General features: G+C 39.8%; 1 protein-coding gene across 1 annotated transcript in view; it reads right to left on the reverse strand.

Annotated features, from left to right (window-relative positions):
• The window catches only part of THSD7B (thrombospondin type 1 domain containing 7B), a gene marked incomplete at its 5' end in the record, with an annotated part of 794,653 nt that overhangs the window by 401,326 nt on the left and 371,970 nt on the right, over window positions 1-21,357 (reverse strand). Inside the window, one exon of the mRNA XM_081243155.1 lies at window positions 20,256-20,371. Coding sequence (XP_081099281.1) covers window positions 20,256-20,371 — 116 coding nt within the window. The remainder of the gene's footprint in view (window positions 1-20,255; window positions 20,372-21,357) is intronic.

Raw genomic sequence — 21,357 nt, forward strand, 5'->3', positions numbered from 1 at the left:
GTGCCCCAAACACACTTGCTTATGAATCATTAAATTAAAAATTAAAGGGAAAGTAGAGTATAAAGCTTACCTCAAAAATCATCGACTAGAGCTACGATATGTGTTGTTATGATAGAAACATCACACATAGATGCTATGTAACTAAAGAGAACTGGCATTGAATCAAACTGTGCAAGAATATGAGGAGAAAACAAGTTTCACTTGGCAAAAATTCCAAATGGTCATTAAGAAGTCTGTTACCAAGTCGATTCTACAGACAAACAGAGATTAAAGTAGGATGTTAGGCAGCCAGAGTTTCTTGAACATCAAATTCTCTAAAAAGTAGATTCTATCTACTGATTCATTATACACAAGAGAATACCCCTTTCTAGCTTATTCACAACCATTTTTGAGATTCAGAGCTGACTTCCTTTTTAGAAAAAGTACCAAACCAGGATTCACCAACCCAACTCTCTCCCACTTAAATTTGGAGAAATACTGTGACTTCTGAGTTCTCAGAAAGAAACACTTACCACATACAGTGTTGTCATCACTGATAAATATTTATCAGGTATCTGCTATATATGGAGGAGACACATGTCAGTGCTGTGTGTTATACTGAAGTATACATACATGCATTATTAAATCTCCCCAGGGGAAGCCTCCTGCACTGTCGGTGGGAATGTAAACTTATACAGCCACTATGGAGAACAGTATGGAGGTTCCTTTAAAAACTAAAAATAGAACTACCATACGACCCAGCAATCCCACTACTGGGCATATACCCTGAGAAAACCATAATTCAAGAAGTCATGTACCACAATGATCACTGTAGCATTATTTACAATAGCCAGGACATGGAAGCAACCTAAGTGTCCATATACAGATGAATGGATAAAGAAGATGTGGCACATATATATAATGGAATATTACTCAGCCATAAAAAGGAATGAAATTGAGTTATTTGTAGTGAGGTGGATGGACCTAGAGTCTGTCATACAGAGTGAAGTAAGTCAGAAAGAGAAAAACAAATACCGTATGCTAAACGCACATATATGAAAACTAAAAAAGAGGTACTGATGAACCTAGTGGCAGGGTAGGAATAAAGTCACAGATGTAGAGAACCAACTTGAGGACACAGGGGGTAAGTGGAAGCTGGATAAAGTGAGAGAGTAGCACTGACATATATACACTACCAAATGTAAAATCGATGGCTAGTGGGAAGCGGCCGCATAGCACAGGGAGATCAACTCGACGCTTTGTGACAACCTAGAAGGATGGGATAGGGAGGGTGGGAGGGAGGTTCAAGAGGGAGGGGATATGGGGATATAGGTATACATATAGCTGATTCACTTTATTGTACAGCAGAAACTAACACAATATTATAAAGCAATTATACTCCAATAGAGATGTGGAAAAAAAAAATCTCCCCAGTGCAGCAGAAGTGAAACATGATGGATGGATAATAATGTAGAAGTTCTCTATAGTTTTATAAACATTCAGAAATGATAGTATAAACGTTGTATTTACTATCCAAAGGCCATCAATCTGGTATGTTCTCTCTTTGCTCAAGGAGGAATGGAGGGCTGAAGTGGTGAAAATGCAATGCCCTAGAACTATGAATAGGAAGTTTTCATCTGTGTCCTTCCTATCCATCTTGGTCTTCTATATATAGAGCAAATACATTAAGAGCAGCCTCCTCCCCCAGAACTCTCTCCCAGCTAAGACCTCCAAGTACTTCAAAATGAACACTGAGCTGTCTATATATGGATGAAGTTAAACAAAATTGCAAAGCTTTTCTGCTAAACTTCCCAGGAATGTAAAAAAAAAAAAAAAAAAGGTTCCAGGATACTCATATACATCTTTCATTTTGAAATGTTGCCTGAAAAAATGTATTCTATATTTTTAAATTTTCATAATCATCATTCACTTTGCAACAGAGGCCAAATTCAATGGCTCTGGAAATAGACAAGTCCTCCAAGGCTGTGATTTCTAAGCCCAGCTCATTACCAAATTGCTGTATGACCTTGGGCACTGCACTTAATCTTTTAGAGCTTCAATTTTCTTGCTTGTCCTATGTGGGTAATACTGTTGAGCCAACTCACAGGATAGTTGTTAGGAATGCCTAATTGAGTGAGATTTAAAGCATTTTGTAAAAGGAGCAACTCATGTTTATATCTGAATAAACCATCAGAATGACAGTCAAGGCAAGTAAACATTTTCCATCTATGGCAGGCACGCACGGACGCCTAGGCAATAGTTCTAATTTCTAGGGACTACATCCAGTGTCCTCTACTTCCTATCCTCAACCACCAATGCACTTAAAACATCTCCAATTTGGAGCGCTAACCTTACAAATAGTGACTGGCCCTTCCTCTCTCTAAATATCGAAACTAACTCTTACACAGTTCATCTAGCTGTCAACTTAGTCCATGTGGTCCTTAACCCTGGCTGCGTATTAGAATCTGAAAGGGTGCTTTTATAGACTCGTAATGCCCCTCAATCCAAACCATTTAAATCAGAATATCTCATGGGTGGAGCCCAAGCAACCATCTATTTAAAAAATCTCCAGGGCAGAGAACCATTGATTTAGCTCTTGGAGAGCTAGCACCTCATATTCGTCCAATATGTAAAATAGGAAAGATATTGCAGCATGCTTAACCAAGCAATAGAAAACAAATGGGCACCCGCTAAATCATTACTGCTCTCAGCACATTCAAAAACTGCAATCTGCCCTCTAGCTAAGTATGTCATAATGGGTATAATTGGACATGTGCGCTATAAAGGAGGAGGATTAACAACACTATAATGACGTGTTGCACTTGTCTTTTCTTTTTGCCAGTGTGTGAGGGAATGACAGAGATTTATTGTCCCCCCAACCTGACCCCTTTTCATTTTAGCAGATGAAATGTCTAGAGGCTGCCTGCCACAGGGCTACCTAATGTGTTCCACTCCATCAGCATTAAGACTAAACTACACTGCAACGCCATATTGCACTGTATACAGGCAGGCTTTTGGGGGGCACAGATGTCATCGAAGATACAAGCTCAAGATGTTGCCATCGTTATTCGGCATGGATCCAGATTTATATATTAGAAAAATACTTATAGATAAATACATGCTGCCCTATCCCATTAATGCTTTACACTTTCATGGGCATGAAAGGATGATATTCGTGCCCAGTATTGTGCTGACAGCTAAAGGACAGAAGGGTTTCCAGGTCAAGCTCATGTTTCACAGCATAGTAAGAGCACAACTCAGGGGCACAAACTTCAGAGGCTTCAGAGATAGAAACTTCAGCTAGAAACTTCAGAACCTCAGATCCTCCAAACTTTTTACAAGAGTGAAATGTATCACTTGGCCATTTGCTGTATGGATGGAGTCTGCTATGTTGTAAATGCACCATCGCTCATGATGGCTCAACCACATAAATCCTGGTTTCTGCAACTTTTTGCAACACCCTTTCCAGGATGTGTCTACATGTAAAAATTAATTTACCTGAAATGTAACCTGTGGGGAGTCAATCACACATTAATATCAGTTATGATATTAAACTTTTTGGTTTGGGAATCGTGGTAGAACTAGTTAAAGAAAAATAAGTGTGAAGGCAAACCGACTGAAATAAAGTTTTTCATTCAACTATAAATATTAACACTAATTATCCCTTTTACGCATGAGGTACATGCTACCACTCGTCTTGCTGTTTTGTTTTGCAGTGTCAACCTAAAGTCACTAGGTTTTGAAATTCCTTTTTTGGCTTAGTGTTGATGGAATAACACTAACTTTAGAATCAGGGAATCTAGAATCTCAGGTTTGTGAACTTGGGAAAATTACTTATCTCCTGGTGTCTCAAAGGGAAATAATTAGAATACCTTATTTTGGACTTTGAAGAAGAAGAATTAGATAAAGGGATGGATGTAAAGTCGTTAGTTCAGCGTTTGGCATCCGGTTAAGTACATAAAATTGTTAATTGGTAGACAGGTTAGTGTGGAGGATAGGGTAAGTGCATTTCCTCTCCCTCTTCATCCATATAACCCCTCAGCTTCCTTTGAGACCCAACAGAGGATCATCTCTTTCAAGTCTTTCCCACCCAACCCTCAGCCAAGGGGCCCTCCCGCCATGCTTCCTTCCCTGCTTCTACAAAATCCTCATTGCATCCTATTGTCTTCTTGTCTCTTTCTGCCTCCAAACAGCAAGCCTCCTCAGGTCTTGTTGTAGCATGTAAAACCTGGTAGACAACTAATGAATGATTGCTGAATAAATAAAAGGATGAATGAGTGATGGTCATGTCTGAATGAACATATAAACATCGACCAAATATTTATTTTCTTAAAAGGGAAGTTGGAGATATTAATTTCTACCCATGAGGCAGAGAACATGTCTGGAGAAACTCTGCTGGCATAGAAAAAAATAGATTGCTGAAGAAGTTTGTTTTTTAATTCATTTGAAAATGTTTATCTTTTTAAATTTTGGAAATTTTCAAACATATTAAATTCACCCAATGTATCCATCCATCAGCTGCAATAATTACATGCCAAGCTTGTTTCATCTATACCCCTACCCACTCATTCACACCCAAATTATTTCAAAGAACATTCTGACATCATATAATGTCATCTGTAAATATTTCAGGATAGATTTATAAAAGATAAGGGCTCTTTTTTAAACAAAACCATAGGAACACTATCATACATAGAAATATTAATACCAATTACCCTAAAATACTTATAAACACCCAACTGTCATTGAGCTGCAATTTGGGTCCAGTTGTTAACTGGGTTACAATTGGCTGAAATGTCCTATAGGAGCCTCCTCCTTTTCTTTTTGTTTCCTTTGCAATTCTCTTTGAAATGATTTAAAAATATTTTATGAATGCATTGTTTAAAAATTGGACATTAAGGAAAAATTCTGGAGTACTGGCTTTTGGGAAAATTCTCCATTGCTGATGGTAAGAGCCTGGCTTTTAATGGATGTCATAAATCAGGGAACAAGAGACAAAGCCTGTGGCCAGACTATTCTCCCCTACACACACACACACACACACACACACACACGCACACGCACACACACAAAGCCTGAATCCCTTAGTGTGTGGACTAGGAAATCACCTGTTTTGACAGGGAGAAAAGGGGGGTGCTTGTCTGTCTTGGCCTTGATTCTAGAAGGAATAGAAAAAAAAGAAGTCACCCAGAGATTTGCTAATCAGATGCCTACAATTAATATACGTGTGGAGCTGGAATCTTCACTATTCTATCTGGAAGAAGAGTACATAAGACATAATTGTTCATAAGGTGTTCTGGATTATTCTGGAAGTGGAATACTGAAATCCTCTAGGGAGGAGATACTGTTCTAGAAATTGAGAATACAGCATAAGAAAAACATTATTCCTGTACTCATAGACTTTATATTCTAGTGGAGGGAGACAAATAAAAAATAAGTGTCAAATATTTAGTGTTTCATATGGCAATTAAATGATGTGCGAAAAGCCAAAAACAAAACAGAACAAAGCAAAATGTAGAAGGGAGTGCTAGGGAATGTGTGTGTGTGTTGGGGGTAATTTTAAACTTTAAAGCCTCAATGAAAAGGGAATATTTGAGCTGGAACATGAAGGAGATTGGGGGGGTGGTCATCTGTATAATATGTAAGGAAAGAGAAGTCTAGGCAGAGTGAATAATATTTGCAAAGGCCCAGAGTCAAATTCCAGAAAGAGCAAGGGAGGCAAGAGTGGCTAGATCACTGGGTATACTGGGGTGTAAAGGGAAGATAGAAAAGGTCAGTGCCTCCACATCATACATAAAATGAATTATTACAGACATATGTAAAATTTTCTAAAGGTAAAGATAGGGAAAAACTTTATGTTTTTGGGATAGGAAAAAATATCTTAAAACACAAAAATGAAAATCATAAAGTAAATGATTGGTAAATTTAACTACGTTGAAATTAAGTATTTCTGCTCACTGAATGACAAACCGTACCCTGAATGGTAATATTTGCATTACACGGAACCAAGTAAGCTTCACTCTCCAGAACACAATCTCCAAAATAATAAGAAAAAAGACCCAAGCACGTACCCTGTTTCATTCACTTGCCAAGTGTTTTACATGAATCAACTTAATCCTCATAACAATCCTAAACCACAGTTACTCTCATCATTCCCATTTTTCAGGTCAGAGAATGGAGGCACCGAGAGGTTTGGTACCTTGTCCAAGGTGCCAGTAAAGTGATAGAGAAGATGTGAAACCCAAGCAGTCTGGGTCCTGAGCCTGTGTTCTTACCTGCTTTGCTTTGCTGTCACCCTCCCCCACTTTGTTCCAAATCCCTCTGCTCCTTAAACATTCTCAGCCACCTGTAAGAACTGCAATCCAATACAACGGTAATCCAATAATCTGGGTTAATGTCATAGTCACGGGATATGACAACTGTTCCCAGGAATCAAAACTCCAAGTCAGTCAGGATCCCTGGCCCCTAGAGGAAGCCGATGAGGGGCCAGGACCAGCATCATCAGCATATGATCCGTGCGGGTTCACACAGGCTCAGTGGGGCTCTTGGTTTAAAGCTTTCCTGCAGCTAAAAAGTTTTAGTAATTTTTGAGCAAGGCACCCACGTTTTCATTTTGCATTGGGCCCTGCAAATTATATTGCTGGTCCCTGATAAGAACAGATGATGGTAATGTGGTGAATTAGTGAGAATCTCTTTGTCTTTGGGCTCATTTTACTCCTTGGAAGTATATACTCAGAGAGGTGACTAGGAAGGGTTTGCTCCATCCTGGAGTTGACAGTTGCTTACTGTGTGTTTCCTCTCTTAGCACTGAAATATCTTGAGCCAGAAAGGATTTACATAATAATCCAGTTACGTGAACTCCACAGGATGGGTGAAGAACTCAGTACACACCGGGTCATGAAGACATGCTATTAAACAATGTTGAGTTATGGAAATTTATAGGCTTACCTACACATTTTATTTTTCTTCAAGAAAACAGATTCTCCTCATTTCTTGGCCAGATAATTGAACAGCCTCATACTTTTCCCAAAGGTTTCCAATGCTGTTTAACTTCATTATTTTCTGTACTATTTTTTTCCCCTAAAACACAACTCTGATTTTATCACACCCATGCTTAAAATTTAACTTGTCTATCAGAATTCCAGGTAATGTCCATACTTCCTAGAAAGGCACAAATCTCTTCATGAGCTGGCTCCTGCATGTCTCTGTAGCCCTATTTCTTATCACTCTCCCATATGAACTATGCAACTCAAGCATCACAAGCTACCTGTAACTCATTTAATTAAAATGGAATTTTGTGCTGCTACGTCTCTTCACACACATCCCCTCTTCTATCTTTAAGATACTTGTAGTCCATGTTTACCTGGAAACTCCTGATCTACCAAATCTTGTCTCCTCTAACCACTTAGATAAAGCAAGACACCCTCCTCCTGGCTACTTAATACCCTGTGCTCATTCTTGTTATAAAAGAATATGTTTACATACTTGAATCCCCTAATAAAAAGCCCCCCGATTAAAGTAACCTCATTTTATTCATCTTAATGCCACTAGCAGTTGGCACAAAACTTGGTATAGTCAGCCCTATGCAAAGCTTCCCTGAATGAATGATACCTTCATCCACTATCATTCATTCAATAACCCTTTAGGCACTTACTTTGTGGCAGCATTTCAGTGTTTCTAAACAGTGAACAAGACAAAGAGCTTATGTGTTTCTAAACAGTGAACAAGACATAGAGCTTATGTTCTAGCTGGGAGACTGGGCAGTGCAGTGAGGAAACTAACACGGGGTGATGAACAAGAAAGAGAAAGGGAAGAAGGTGATTTCTAAGGTAGTCAGACAAAGACTCTCTGAGATATGGCATTTGAACCGAAAACAAAGCATTGATCAAAAGGCACCCATGCTAAAGGCTGGGAGAAGAACAATTTAGGGAGAAGGAATAGCAAATGAAAGTCTGAGCAAGATAGAGCAAGCTTGGTCAGAAAGGAGGCCAGGGAATTCCCTGGTGGTCCAGTGGTTAGGATTCCACGCTTTCACTTCTGAGGGTCCGGGTTCAATCCTTAGTTGAGGAACTAAGATCCAACAAGCTGCACTGCACGGCCAAAAAAAATTTTTTTTTTTTAAAGAAAGGAGGTGAGCATAACCACAGGAATTTAAACAGTGGAAGGTAGGGCCTGAGTTCACAAAGTCGCTTATTAGAAAGAGACGGTGAGGGTGGAGCTTCCTGATGATTTCAACCATGTGAGGGGAGATCCACTTCTACAGCCCTCATTGTCCCTGGACCATCTCTACCTCCCGTACTTACGTCTCCTTTGGGAAGGATAAGTGGCCCCTAAATCATGACTTCGGGAGAAAGAAGTGTACAGACATGGCTCTTCTTTCTCTCACCTTCTCTTTCTTTGGGATACATCTGCTCGGAGGACTCACATATTCTGATCTGTTTTTAGCCAGGCTCATTCAAGTTTTTAGGTGTCCAACAGGGGCTGTGATCTGGTAGTTAAGTCTGTCTAATTCTAGGGTTGAGAATGAGCTAATATTTTGATCTCCCTCTGCTTTGACGAACTCAATTGTTACTGAATTTGGGAGGGGGAAAATAGGTGAGAAAAGATAGACCCCCCCTCAAAGTCTAAAACCCCATGTGAGCTTGTTGGTCATGTAAAATGTTATTTCATGTTCCATGCAATGTAATACAATATATATTTATTAAACTCTATTATTGTCCTGCTAGAAGAAAGTGTGTCTCTCTCTTTCTCCCTCTCTCTCTCATTTTCTCCTCACACATATGTGCACAAACACACACACACATACACACCACTAAGTATCTTCTGTTTATAAAATTAACAATTTTTATGGCTTGAGCTTGAGTACTCACAAATCCTACAACTTACCCAAGGAAGGCAAAGTATGAATCACAGGACAACATCGGTATTCTCAACTGAGCAACTATTGCTGAGGTAGCCTCTTCACATAGGATAAGAAAACCCTAGGAAGCAAGCTGACTTATAAAATCTGTAGTTCCAAGTTGACATATTAAGATCACAACATTTAACTCTACCTCTAACTCTAGGCTTTGTTTTAGTAATACAAATTAAATCATTCATAAATCTACCACCATGAGTCAAAAACCAATGAGTCAAAACCTCCTGAAACCACACTTTCATTGAAAGTCATATTAAAATTGGACCAAAGCCAAGGAAGTGAAAAATAATTAATTCATTCTTTTTAATTGTAGAAAACTATTTAATAAACTGAAAGTAACACTCCAGCTAAAGCAAAACTAATTTATTCTATTTCTTTGTAGAAAGTACACTGAAAGTCTAAAAATAAGCTTCTAATTAGAATGGGTACCTTGATTTCTGAAAGGCAACTCATTCACCTCCATAGGGAAATAAGGATTATACTGTGTTGCATTGTATTGTCTGAAGAGAATTCTAGAGATATGAGAAAGAAACCAGCCGGAAGTCAAGACATTTTGACAACAAAGAGCATTCACATTCAAGGAAACACAGACTTTTGCTAACAATAAATCATTATGAACATCCATGTGAGCCACAGGATTTACTTATGGTAATGTAGTTTGACTGTTGAATGAAGAGAAATAGTGTTTGAAAGCAACTTTTAGATGCAAAGTAGAAGGCATAACAGTGGATTCCAGGTGTAAAAGACAGAACCTCATGCAGCAAATCTGCATTCGATTCTTTTGTTTGCTTTTTTATTGATTTGATTTTGTTTGGTATGTTAGCTTTTTTTTAAAAGACAGCCAAGACAATACTGTTTACGATAGACAATGGATAGGAACAATAGCATACGTATTTTTATATGAATTCAAGTACACGGAGACTCCATATTTTGTTTCTTTGAAGTAAAATTTCTGGCTCAGATCACACCCAGGGTGAGTGCCTTCTCCCTCCTCCCAGTTTCTGTTCTACATGAAGCTGTCATTCGACTGCATTTATAACCCCTGGAGCTTCATTTTCCTTTTCTAGATTTCTACTTAACTTACGACAGCTCTCTTCCTGAGCTGAAGCTCTGAAGTGAAAAGAGGATGATGTTTGTGGTGGAAGCAGGCGGGCAGGTTCTGCCACTCCTCTGCCTATAGTTCAGCACTGAAAAGAATGGACAGAAACCTAAGGAAGTGAAGGGAGTCAGGTTCTGAGTTCTCTCCCAAAGGGCTGAGCATGGGTGTCCTGGAGAGGCTGGTCTCAGCGGTGAACAATCAGTGTCCCTATCGGTTCCTGCTGCCTTCCAGCACCACTGTCCCCTTCCCCTTCCAGATGCCTCCTGACCTGAAGGGGGCTGATGAATCCACGGGCTGCTGTGTGATGGAAGGACCAATCTGATACAAACTGGGCCATCAGTCTCTCTTACTTGGTAAGCTGAATAAAGACCCTGAAGGGAAGGAAGCTTCTATGGGTGCTGGGTTCTTGACTTCCCTGGTGTTTTGTAGAGTAAGGACTAGAGGGCCATTCTTGGGCTCTATAACTGCTACTTATGAGAGCAGAGATTCAAAGGAAGCCTGTTAGAAGGGGCAGGACAGCAGGTGTACACAGAGAAGCAGAGATGGAAGAATCACACTGATTCTGACAGTTGAAGAGAGAACCCTCAGCTCCTGTCTGCATTTCTAGTTCTTATATGTCCATAAATTTTCTTTTTCTTATTTTTGGACATCTGTGAGATTTTCTGTTCTAACTTCCCAATAAGTCTCTTTTTACTTACTGTAGTTTTGAAAGCTTCATAGAAAAACCTTTGATTCTTGAAAACCAAAATAGACTTGATTAGAACAATATTGTAGAGGGAAGTTACACCTTTTTTAAAGAGTCCGTTGGCTCATAGTTAAATTAAATGTTTGTACAGGTCAGTGGTCCTCAAAGGTTAATGTTTCTTAAAATGACTAAGGCAGTTTGTTTAAAAATGCAGATTTGGAGGCCCCAATCCTGACTTCAAAATCAGAATCTCTTAGGGTTTTAACAAGCATTCCAGGTAATTCTGAGCTAGAATTCCATGGGCCACACTATTAGAAACCTATTCAAACTATTCTAAGTTTTACCCCTTAAACAATCTAGGCCACTGAAAGACCACATGACCATAATTCTGCATTTTAACATTATACCCTTCAGTCATATATTAAAAAGGCTCTATGACTTTAATGCACTTCCTATAGACACATTGCCTCAGTTGATGACCTCAGTTAAAATGTGGAGTTCCAGTAGGAAATTACTTTTAGGCATTAGCAATCAAATAGCCTTTGCTTCCCTTAAGATACTCATATGACTTCACTGAAATATTAATAACCAAAAGAACAGACTGACTGCACAAAAGAATGACTGACTGAATGAATGAATACAAGGAATGGAATGTGTTTCCACTTTAACCACATTTGCAAGGAAACCAGAGACAGATTTGATTCCCGAAATCCCACATCTTCTATTGCCGCCATCATCACGTGCTACAAAAGATATTCAGTTGTAAAGGCAGATCACCTTTCCTTTTAGCAGTCTGTTAGGTTTGCTTAAGCATGTAAGTTCTAACTAGCATCCATTTATTTGACACAGATATACTGAATTCTATTCTGTTTTAAGTTTATTATGAGGCATTTTGGGAACGAAAACTGAAAAGGGTTTAGCTCTCAAGGACTTTGTGTCTCTTCAGAGGGACCCAAAACACGTTTACCAAGAGTGAGAATGCAAGCCATTCAGACAGCGTTATGAGACTCAGGAGTGAGAAGTGGTTATTTCCAGCAGAAGGATCAGGACAAGTTCTCTGGAGAAAGTAGGGCTTTACATCTGGTAAGACGGGCAATGAGTAGAGATGAGGAGAAAGATACTCTAGGCAGAGTGGAATTCTGATTTTCCTTACTACCTTTTCTCATAGCTCCTTGAATTTCTACAGAGCGCATACTACATTTTGTAACTGCATATTCATTTAGGCAATTATATATTCAATGCCTCCATCTTCCGTCACTAGACAGCCCTCACCACAGCAGAGGGCTGTGTGTGTTTTCCTCACCACTTTACACCTATACTTACAGTACTTATCACAGCATCTAGAACACAGTGATTGTTCAGCAAATATCTGCTACCAAATGAGTGGTTAAGAGCCTAGGATTCCTCGTGTTTTTGCCATTTATGCATTTTGCAATCATGGGACCCATAGCTAAGCCTCTATGTCCTCCTATGTAAGATGGGGTCATATTAGTCCTTTCCATATAGAGATGAGGTAACAAATAGGACAATGTATGTCAATAAATTATAGCTATTATCACTTTGATAGGAAGAGGCAGTGATATGAAGCAAAGTAGAAGTTCCAGGCTTTTAGCAATAAGAGTTTGAACTTGCCTGGCTTTTTTTTCCTATAACTTTACAGGCTCATGAGGCAAAGCAGTGTAGCAAGTTTAATTTAAACTGAGTATTTGGACCTGGTCTTTGCTCCTGTGGGACGAAGTGGCCAGGAGTGCTTCCCTTGAAGATCGCGTTGCTTCTTTTATGGAATAGGACTAACAGAACGGCTGTTCCTTTATCATGAAACTGCCCTGATGTTCAATGAGAGAGCACACGTGAAAGCTCCGTGTGACAGATTTGTGCTGTACAGAGCCTGTGCCTCAGGTTTGAGAGTACCTGGCTCTGAATCCTTGAATTTCTAGTAAACAAGCAAGATGAGCTGTGCCTCTGTGAAAACAGGGCTTGTTGTGGCATGAAAACAGGCAGTCCCTCAGGTCAGAGAAATCTGGATTCCATCCCTGGCTCTAGATCTACTGCCTGGGGCCATTGGAGGAAACAAAGAAAAATCTCAGCTGGCGATACTGTGAACTCCAGGTCCCTGTAAATACACATCAATCTCTGGTCCAGAAAGAAGGGGGACTAGCGGGTAGGAGGAAGAGTGTGGACTGAGAAGGCGACCCGGTCAGCTATTAAGCGGACTAACGTTCTCTCTGAGTGAGGGGTGTAGGTAACGCCCATTAAGAGCCCCACCCTCTGAGCAGAAGCTCCCCTCCTAACCCAGTGGTGTTCTTCCATGTCCGGGTGGTCATAGGGCTCTAAATAAACTGTTCTAAAAATGTTTCTTTTTTGCCAAATCTGATTTTTTTGCCAAATCGAATCCACTGCATACTGTGGGGTTTTGGTTTTGTTTCCTTTTATTTTATTTTTTTTTGGCCTCGCAATGCGGCGTGGCATGAGGGATCTTAGCCACCCAACCAGGAATCAAACCCGAGGGCCCCTGCAGTGGAAGCCCGGAGTCTTAACCACTGGACCGCCAGGGAAGTCCCTGGGTTTTAAAAGAGATAGGCGGAAAGCGTCACATTTTAAGGGGAAATAAAACAAAAAGAAACAAACCAAAAAAATGGGAGGAAAAAAATTAAAAGAAATTAAGAGAATTTAATCTCTCTTTTTCCTATGTGTGAATGGAGGGAAAGTGTCTTTATACATTTTATCAGCAGAACTCCTTGGTTGAGAACTGTAATTTCTACAAGCCCAAGTGTTTGTCATTTCTCTTACTAAATGTTCAGGAATATTTATTGAGTACTGGGGCTATGTAGTGATCTCTAGACTTTAAATTATAGACTAAAGGGGGCACATCCTCCCCAATGGAGCCTATAAAAACAAAGGCACCTATACTCTGTGTATTGGGGTTGTGGCTTGGGATGTATATGTAAGATACACATCTTATTTTATTTAGTTTTTCAAAAACACTTGGGAATAGAAAACATCCAAAATTTATAGATGTTGTAACTTGGGAATAGAAAACATCCAAAATTTATTAGATTTAAATTTAAATCTAGATTTAAATTTAAATCTTAGATTTAAATTAAGTCAGTTTCTCAAGGAAAGTCATTAGATGATTATATTGCCTTCAACACTACTTTGGGGGCTAGTGTTCCAGGCCCCAAATCTTCATTACTCAAACACAATAGACTCTTCATTCTTTTTTTTTTTTAAACAACTCCTAGGATTTTAAAAAATTAATTAATTTATTTATTTTTGGCTGAGTTGGGTCTTTGTTGCTGCACACGGGCTTTCTCTAGTTGTGGCGAGCGGGGGCTACTCTTAGTTGTGGTGCACGGGCTTCTCATTACGGTGGCTTCTCTTGTTGCAGAGCACAGGCTCTAGGTGGGCAGGCTTCAGTAGTTGTGGCGTGCGGGCTCAGTAGTTGTGGCGTGCGGGCTCAGTAGTTGTGGCTCGCGGGCTCTAGAGTGCAGGCTCAGTAGTTGCGGTGCAGAGGCTTAGTTGCTCCGCAGCATGTGGGATCTTCCTGGACCAGGGCTCAAACCCGTGTCCCTGCTCTGGCAGGCAGATTCTTAACCACTGCACCACCAGGGAAGTCCCGACTCTTCATTCTTTGGGTATAAATTAGTACTCCATCTTCTATTTCCCAGGGGGAGAAAAGTATAGATGATGTGCCTTAGGTGGGAAGGAAGGGACCATATGCACTTGAAGGAGTAAGTAAAGAGAGAGGCTGATGCTAGTATGCCTTTGAGTGGGAGAAAGGTGATTTTTGACCTATTTGACATTCTGAATGACCAATACCTTTTCCTCTAATTGGCCTGGACGCACTGAACACTCTGTTAATGCTTTGATTTCGTCTAAATGGAAGCAAAATCTTTAGGAATTAGAACTGGTAGTAGGAAAGATATGGAGTTCATTTAGTCATTCATTCAACAACAATTACTAAACACCCATCATGTGCCTTCTAGATTTTATAATCTAAGAAAAAATACAGACATGGAAACAAGTGCATTATACCAGCACATGGACAACTAGATAATGCAGGATAGCAACAAAATAAAAGACAAGTTCCCCAATCTTAAGGAACTTACATCATCATCATCATCATCATCATCAAAATTTCTGCCATGTGTCCTATTCTCATTTAATCCTATGAATTGGGTGCCAATATTATCTCATTTTAGAAAGGAGAAAACTGAAACACAACAAAGTTTAAAGTGTATCTAATGTGACTTGTACAGCAAAGATCGGATTTGAACCAAGGAAGTCTAACTTGAGGTGCCATGTTCTTAACCACCAAATAGTACACCACCTGGACATTAAAAAAAACATTACTGTCTTTGACACTGGAAACTCAAGATGTAACTCCAGGAGGTTTGGTGCAGGAGCAAAGGATTCCACCAAATAAAGTTGCCTAGCAATTCCCAGCAGTAGTTTGCCTTCGGTCTTCCTATTACCATGACACTGCTCGCCAGCATGCCCCTTAGAGACGAAAGTTAAAGGAGCTCCCTCAGCCTTAAATTATTAAGACTGACAAATAATTAATCATTAGCTCCATGGTTTCTAGGAATTTACAGAAAGACCTATTTTGAATATGCCACATTTTATCTACTGAAGTGTCTAATAACTTTACCTCTTACATATTTTTCCCTTCCATGGAAGTGATATACACATCTGGGAATCATTACAAAATTAGCCACTGGCAGTAAAAAGGGGGATAAGAGTAAAACAAGCAAAACAAGGGTGGCCATGAGCTGATGGTAATTTTTACTTGGTGATGGCTGCATAAGAGTGCATTCTATTAATCAGTAATATTTTATATTAGCATTATATTAATTTATGTAGATGTCTGAAATTTGTATTATTAAATGTTGAAAATATAAAGTGAGCTCCTTTAAAGGTAGCTTGAGAGAAATCTTGGAAAATCAGTACTGATTTGTGACTTTAAAGTAAAAACATTAAATGTGATAGTGATGAGATCAGTGGCCAAGATAATTAATTTCCAATACTACCCAGGCAAACAATTATCAATGATAATTGATAAATGTATTTGAAGATACCCTGAAAGGATAAAGCACTAAATGAGCGTGTCTCATCCCCGCCCACGTATAAGAGTCACTTATGGTGAGTTTTAATACTGCAAAGGTCCCTTCAACGTGAAGAGATTCTAACATGGGATGAGGTGAGGCATCTGTGTATTGAAAAAACTCCATGGGGCTACCTCTACAATGAACAGACTGTAGCTATTATTAGGCAAACGGTATTGAGTAGTTATGCAGGTATTTGTGTTACAGGCTGAAGGAAGAATAGAGAAATTAGTAAGAACATCACCAAAGAATGGTTCTTGATCATTTGGCTAATTTTTTACTGGGACTTAAAAATTTGGAGAGTCCACAAGAGCGCCACAGCTAGACAGTTATTTGATTTGCTTCGAAGAATGTGGGACTACCATTAATCCTTTAAGGAGTGACTCAGATGAACAGGAATATGAAGACAGGAAGCAAGGCTAGCTACTAGCCAGAGATTGTTCATGGCTTGAGAATACTTTTAAGTTGTAAGGATTTTTAGATCATGAACACAGCCAGAACCAAATAAAACCTCATAGAACTCACCCATTACTAACACACAGATCACTCCTGGTACACTCTGCCCCTGGGAAAACACCTTGGCTTTCTGAGAGGTTTAGAATGGATTTGGTTTTGGATTCACATAATCAAGCGATTCCCTGGTCATACCAAAAACCTATTAAATCATAGTATCTTGGAGTAGGACCCATGCATTGGGATATTTAAGAAATCTCTAGGTGATTCCATTGTGCAGCCAAATTTAGGGACTAGATGTATAAGGTCTTCTCAACTTTGATGACTCAACCTGAAACCACAGGTGCAAAAGAGTTCCCCCAGCCTCATTAGTGGAGGTTGCCACCTACTCAGGTCCATCTTCTCTTGATCTCTCAGTTTAGGTTAAGCCACTTCACTCCACCCCACACCCCAATCTACCTGTGTCCCCACCTGTTGGTCTGTCCCTAGTCCACTCTTTTCACTTTATAACTTTAACCATGTCATTGCCTTGCTCAAAAATGTCTAACCCCACCTCTACCTGGAGCTTTGTAATCAACATACAGGTTATCACCTTGGAGCTTGTAGAAAGGTCTAATTCCAGGTCCTGTCCAGGTCTACTGAATTAGAACTTACATTTTAATTAGATCCCCCAGGGACTTGTAAAAGCATTTAAGTTTGACAAGTACTGCTTTAAAACACTATTTCCCAAAGTATCTTTTGAAGGATGTTCTTGAGAACAGAGAATCTACTGCCTGGATTCAAAACCACACTCTTCTCTCTCTTCACAGGACATCTGTCCATTCAAAAAATATTAATTGAGTGACAACTATACCCTTTACTATGCTGGGTTTAGAGGATCTAGTGGTGAAGATGACAGAAGTGGTCCCTGCACTTGTGGTCGTACACTCTAGCAAAGGCAACATTAACAAGGAAGGATAAGTATGCAAGTGCCATGAAGGGGATGTGGAGGATGCTGTGGGATGACCTAGTTAGTGAGGTGCATGGGGAGGGTCTACTGTGGTCTAGGAGATGAACACAACGTTCCTGGGGAAAGGCTGCTATAGCAGGTCCCTGCTGATCTAGAGGTCAGAGGACCAAGTAGGAAGCGCAGCTGAACACAGCTCCAGCACCACACAGGGCAGGTGCAAAGGCTTGGAATGACGATAGAATTGCCTGCCCTATGCCTACCCCACACAAGGCACTGAGGGCTCTAAGTACTTTCCTTATATGTAGGTGTGGTTATTAACCCTGTTTCACAGATGAGGAAACTGAGGCACAGAGAGATTAAGTAATGCAGCCACTGTCACAGAGCTAACCTTGGGACTCAAAATCCTGGCCATCTGGCTCCAGCACCTCTGTTCTTAGCCATCATACTCTACCATGCTTGAGCCGGGAAGAATATGATGCATTCAAGAAGCTGAAAAACAGGCTGTATGCCCAGAGTTCAAGTAGCACTTGTTCATGGATCTATGATCCTTTTTTATCTTAAGGGAGGAAATACATCACCATTCAGTGGCAGCTTCTTACAACACAAATTTTGGGAAACATCTCATAGTTATTGAGTAAGAATATCTAGTCATGGAGCTGAAAATCTGCATTTTAATAATGCTTCCAGGTGCTTCAGAATCAATAAAGTTTGAGAACCATAGATTTAGCGGTACCATTCCCTCCGATAATCTCCTCCCTATCATCATCTCCCCTAATTAACCCATAGTTATTTAAAAAAAAATATTGGTCCCAAAGTATAAACTAAACACGAGGGTAAACAGTATTGAAGCGGAAAGTTGGAAGAAATCTGAAAACTGAATCAATGCTCCTCCAGGTCTGCTGGCTGCCAGGCGGTGAAAAGAATTATCTAGGCTTAAACAATTGGAGGTAAAAAGAGACCACAGAGGCTTAAAACTATTTTCATTACAATGCCAACCATTTAAATAACTAGTTGAATCCCTGGAAGTTGTAGTAAAATCTAAAATTGCTGGAAGAGCAATTATTTCACATGCCCTATGATTCCTCCATCCTTAGGCAGCACTAGGAGAAGATGCTCATGCAACAGAGAGAATTTTCTCGAATATAGAATGCATGCAATAGCAGTAGCTGAAGTCATCTGTGGCCACTGGGGCATATGGGCTCAATGGAACTAATATGCCTGCTTAAGTGTCAGGGGACCCTGATAGCTCTAACACCAATATCTGGCTGCCAGTAGGGTATTCTTTTTAATTCAGCCTTTTCCTTTCTTAAAACCATTTAACAGAAGAATTATGCTAATCTCTTATGAGGACGAAACTAAAAGAAATAGCTGAACTTCAATAAACCTCCATCATCATAGATTATTTTATCTTCTTGCATTTTCCCAATGTTTATCTTTAAGAGCTTGAATGTTTTGCAGGTACATTACTATTAAAATTTCAAAAGCCAACCTGCTAGATGCTAGCTTTCAAATGGTTCAGAATAGAGATCACAGCTTTTCTGTCCTACTCTGTCTGGAAATGACATTCCCCTGGCTACTCTACAAACCCTGTTTATCCAGATCAATTACTTTGAATTTACATTTAAGAAAATAAGTTTTGAAGCTCCTCTGGAAGAGATTGCTATCTCCACCCCTCAAAAGATCAGATAAATATTCCACTGTACTTTCAAAGCTCTTTGTATTCAACACATTTAGTTCTGATTCTATCCATAAGCAAAGTTCACTGGATGCTACTCGGTTAACACTGACAAAGGACAGTTGAAATGGCACAGTTAGAAAACCTTATGCAGGTGCCCCATCACTGAAATATAAGATACCAATGATGATAATCTCCAAGGGTTGTCACACCCCCCTGCCCATCACTGAGAGGTGGTTTGAAGTGGCAGGCAGATCTGTGTCGATATTGGCTATATTGTCATGTCACCGCCACGAAGATGTGTGAGCCAAAGAGCAACTGGGGGATCCTAGATGCACAGGGCTGGAATTTTCCGAGGAAAAGTGTTAGTAATCTCAATCTTTGTGGCAGGTTGTCTCTTCCCAGAACTGCATGCTTCCCTCTCGCTTCTTGCAGGAGGCTAGTGCAGAGATACAGTGAGGGCCAGGCCCTGCTTGAGAGGATGTGACAGCCAAGGCAAGGCCAGGGAAGTGTGGATGAGACCCATTTTACTTCGAGCACTAGGGTCAATATTCTTCCATCCTTCCTTTTCCTGGATGTGCATTTTCTTGCTATGGCAGCAGTATGATCCATAGGACCAAGGCTAGGGTGTCAGACTAGGGGAAATGGACCAAGTTATTAAGTTTAGGTCTTAGGCCAGAACGGAGCTTTGGGACTAGGAGTTTTTGGACCTCCACATGGACTAGCTCCATCACGGGACTGAAATAAGTGTAGAGGAAAAGACCTGTTCTAAGAAAGGCAGTAGTTTTACAAAGGTTCTCCTGTGTGTTGATTAGTACTAAGCTATTAAGTATCCTGGATCACAGCACTCCAAATACACCCAGATGTATAAAGCATCACCGTTAAGAGTAAAGAAATAGAAATCATATATTGCCAATGTCTGTACCTGTTCAACACTTTTTAATGTATTGGCCCCTCTTCTTCCATAGGCTTATATTTATCAGTGATGTACGTATAGTGTTTAAGGCCCTACATTCTAATGAAGATGCCTGGAGTCAGGCTTAAGCACACAGGAGCCACAAAGGAACTGTGATGGTATTCATGCTTTATAAGGAACCACGTCTGAATGGCTGTTCAAAACGCCACAATACGCTTAATAGAAGATGAGGACCCCTACAACGCACACCTGTAAAATAATGGCATGTAAGAGTTGAATATGTTTTCCCTACCAAATTTAATGGATCTGGAAATCCAAGACTTCATTTACAAATGTTACAAACTTTGCTCCCAGGGTGACCTGCAAATGGAAAAGAAGGGAGCCCCTGTACCACCATCTCTTGCTTATTTAGCAGTGGGAGAGGCATTCAGGAGATCAGAAAGGAAAGAAAACACTAAGAAAATAGCATCCACCGACCTGGTTGGCACAGCCTTGGGCAGGGCGTCCACTCACTGAAGGCGGTCACAAGACAGTCTTTTTTGCACGGGAGCAGGCAAGGGCGTACTGTTTCCGGCCGAGTAGATTCCGGACATCTGCCAATGTGAAGAGACCAGATCAATATTTCCTGGAGAAGGTAAGTGGTTTAGCCTAGAACCATAGGATTTCAGAACTGAAAACACTGAAACCCTGTTGTTCCTTTGATAGATGTGGAAAGAAAGACCCAGGAGGAGAAGCTACTTGCCCAAGGGCTCAGAGCCAGAGGCAGAGCACGAAACAGACTTCATCTCTCCTGATCCAGAGACCAAAATCTTTTTCACTAGACCAGGAAAGGAATAACAATTGCTGAAACCAATGAAAGACAAATGCTAAGTGAGTTTCTCCCCATTGCATGAATTCAAATAGCATTTGTTTTTTTTCAGAGTGGACAAATCTGATATATTTTTTAAAAAGTGTTTTATCCAGGGTAATACATCAATTCAGTGATATTGTACAAGGCAACATATGGATATACTAGGAAACAAAAAACAGTGAAAACCATTGAAAATACTATACATATTTGATAATTAACATGATTTTAGAATATTGAAGTAATTAGCAATTGTCTTTTTAGAACATGTAAATTGATGAGTTAGAATAAGCAAGACATGAGAATAGTATGTTTGTTTGCAAATAACAAACACACTAACAAGCATTAACAAGAGAAACATTTCAATTCTGCTATTTTGCTGATAATGTAATGTTCAGACTTGGGAGGAATGTAGTCAGTGGATTCATAATCACTTGGAAGAACTAAAGTCTCAGAAAATGGCAAGCAAGTTTTTGTTTCTATTTGCATGCTTATTTGCTTATTTTTATGAGTACAGGGGGCTAAAATCTACATTTATTATCTTATAAAACAGTGATATGCTAAGAGGAAAAACAGGAAAGCACTCTGCAACTTATATTTGCATTTTAAAATTCTGTTTCCTATAAATTTCTTATAAAGCACAGAGATGCAGTGTGTATAAAGCCTGATAGCATGAACTTTGGTATTGGATAGTCAGTGGTGAGTGAAGTGATTTGCCCACATTCTTTCATT

The sequence above is a fragment of the Mesoplodon bidens genome (genome assembly GCF_964165515.1).
Source record: "Mesoplodon bidens genome assembly, chromosome: 8".
NCBI classification, from domain to species: domain Eukaryota; kingdom Metazoa; phylum Chordata; class Mammalia; order Artiodactyla; family Ziphiidae; genus Mesoplodon; species Mesoplodon bidens.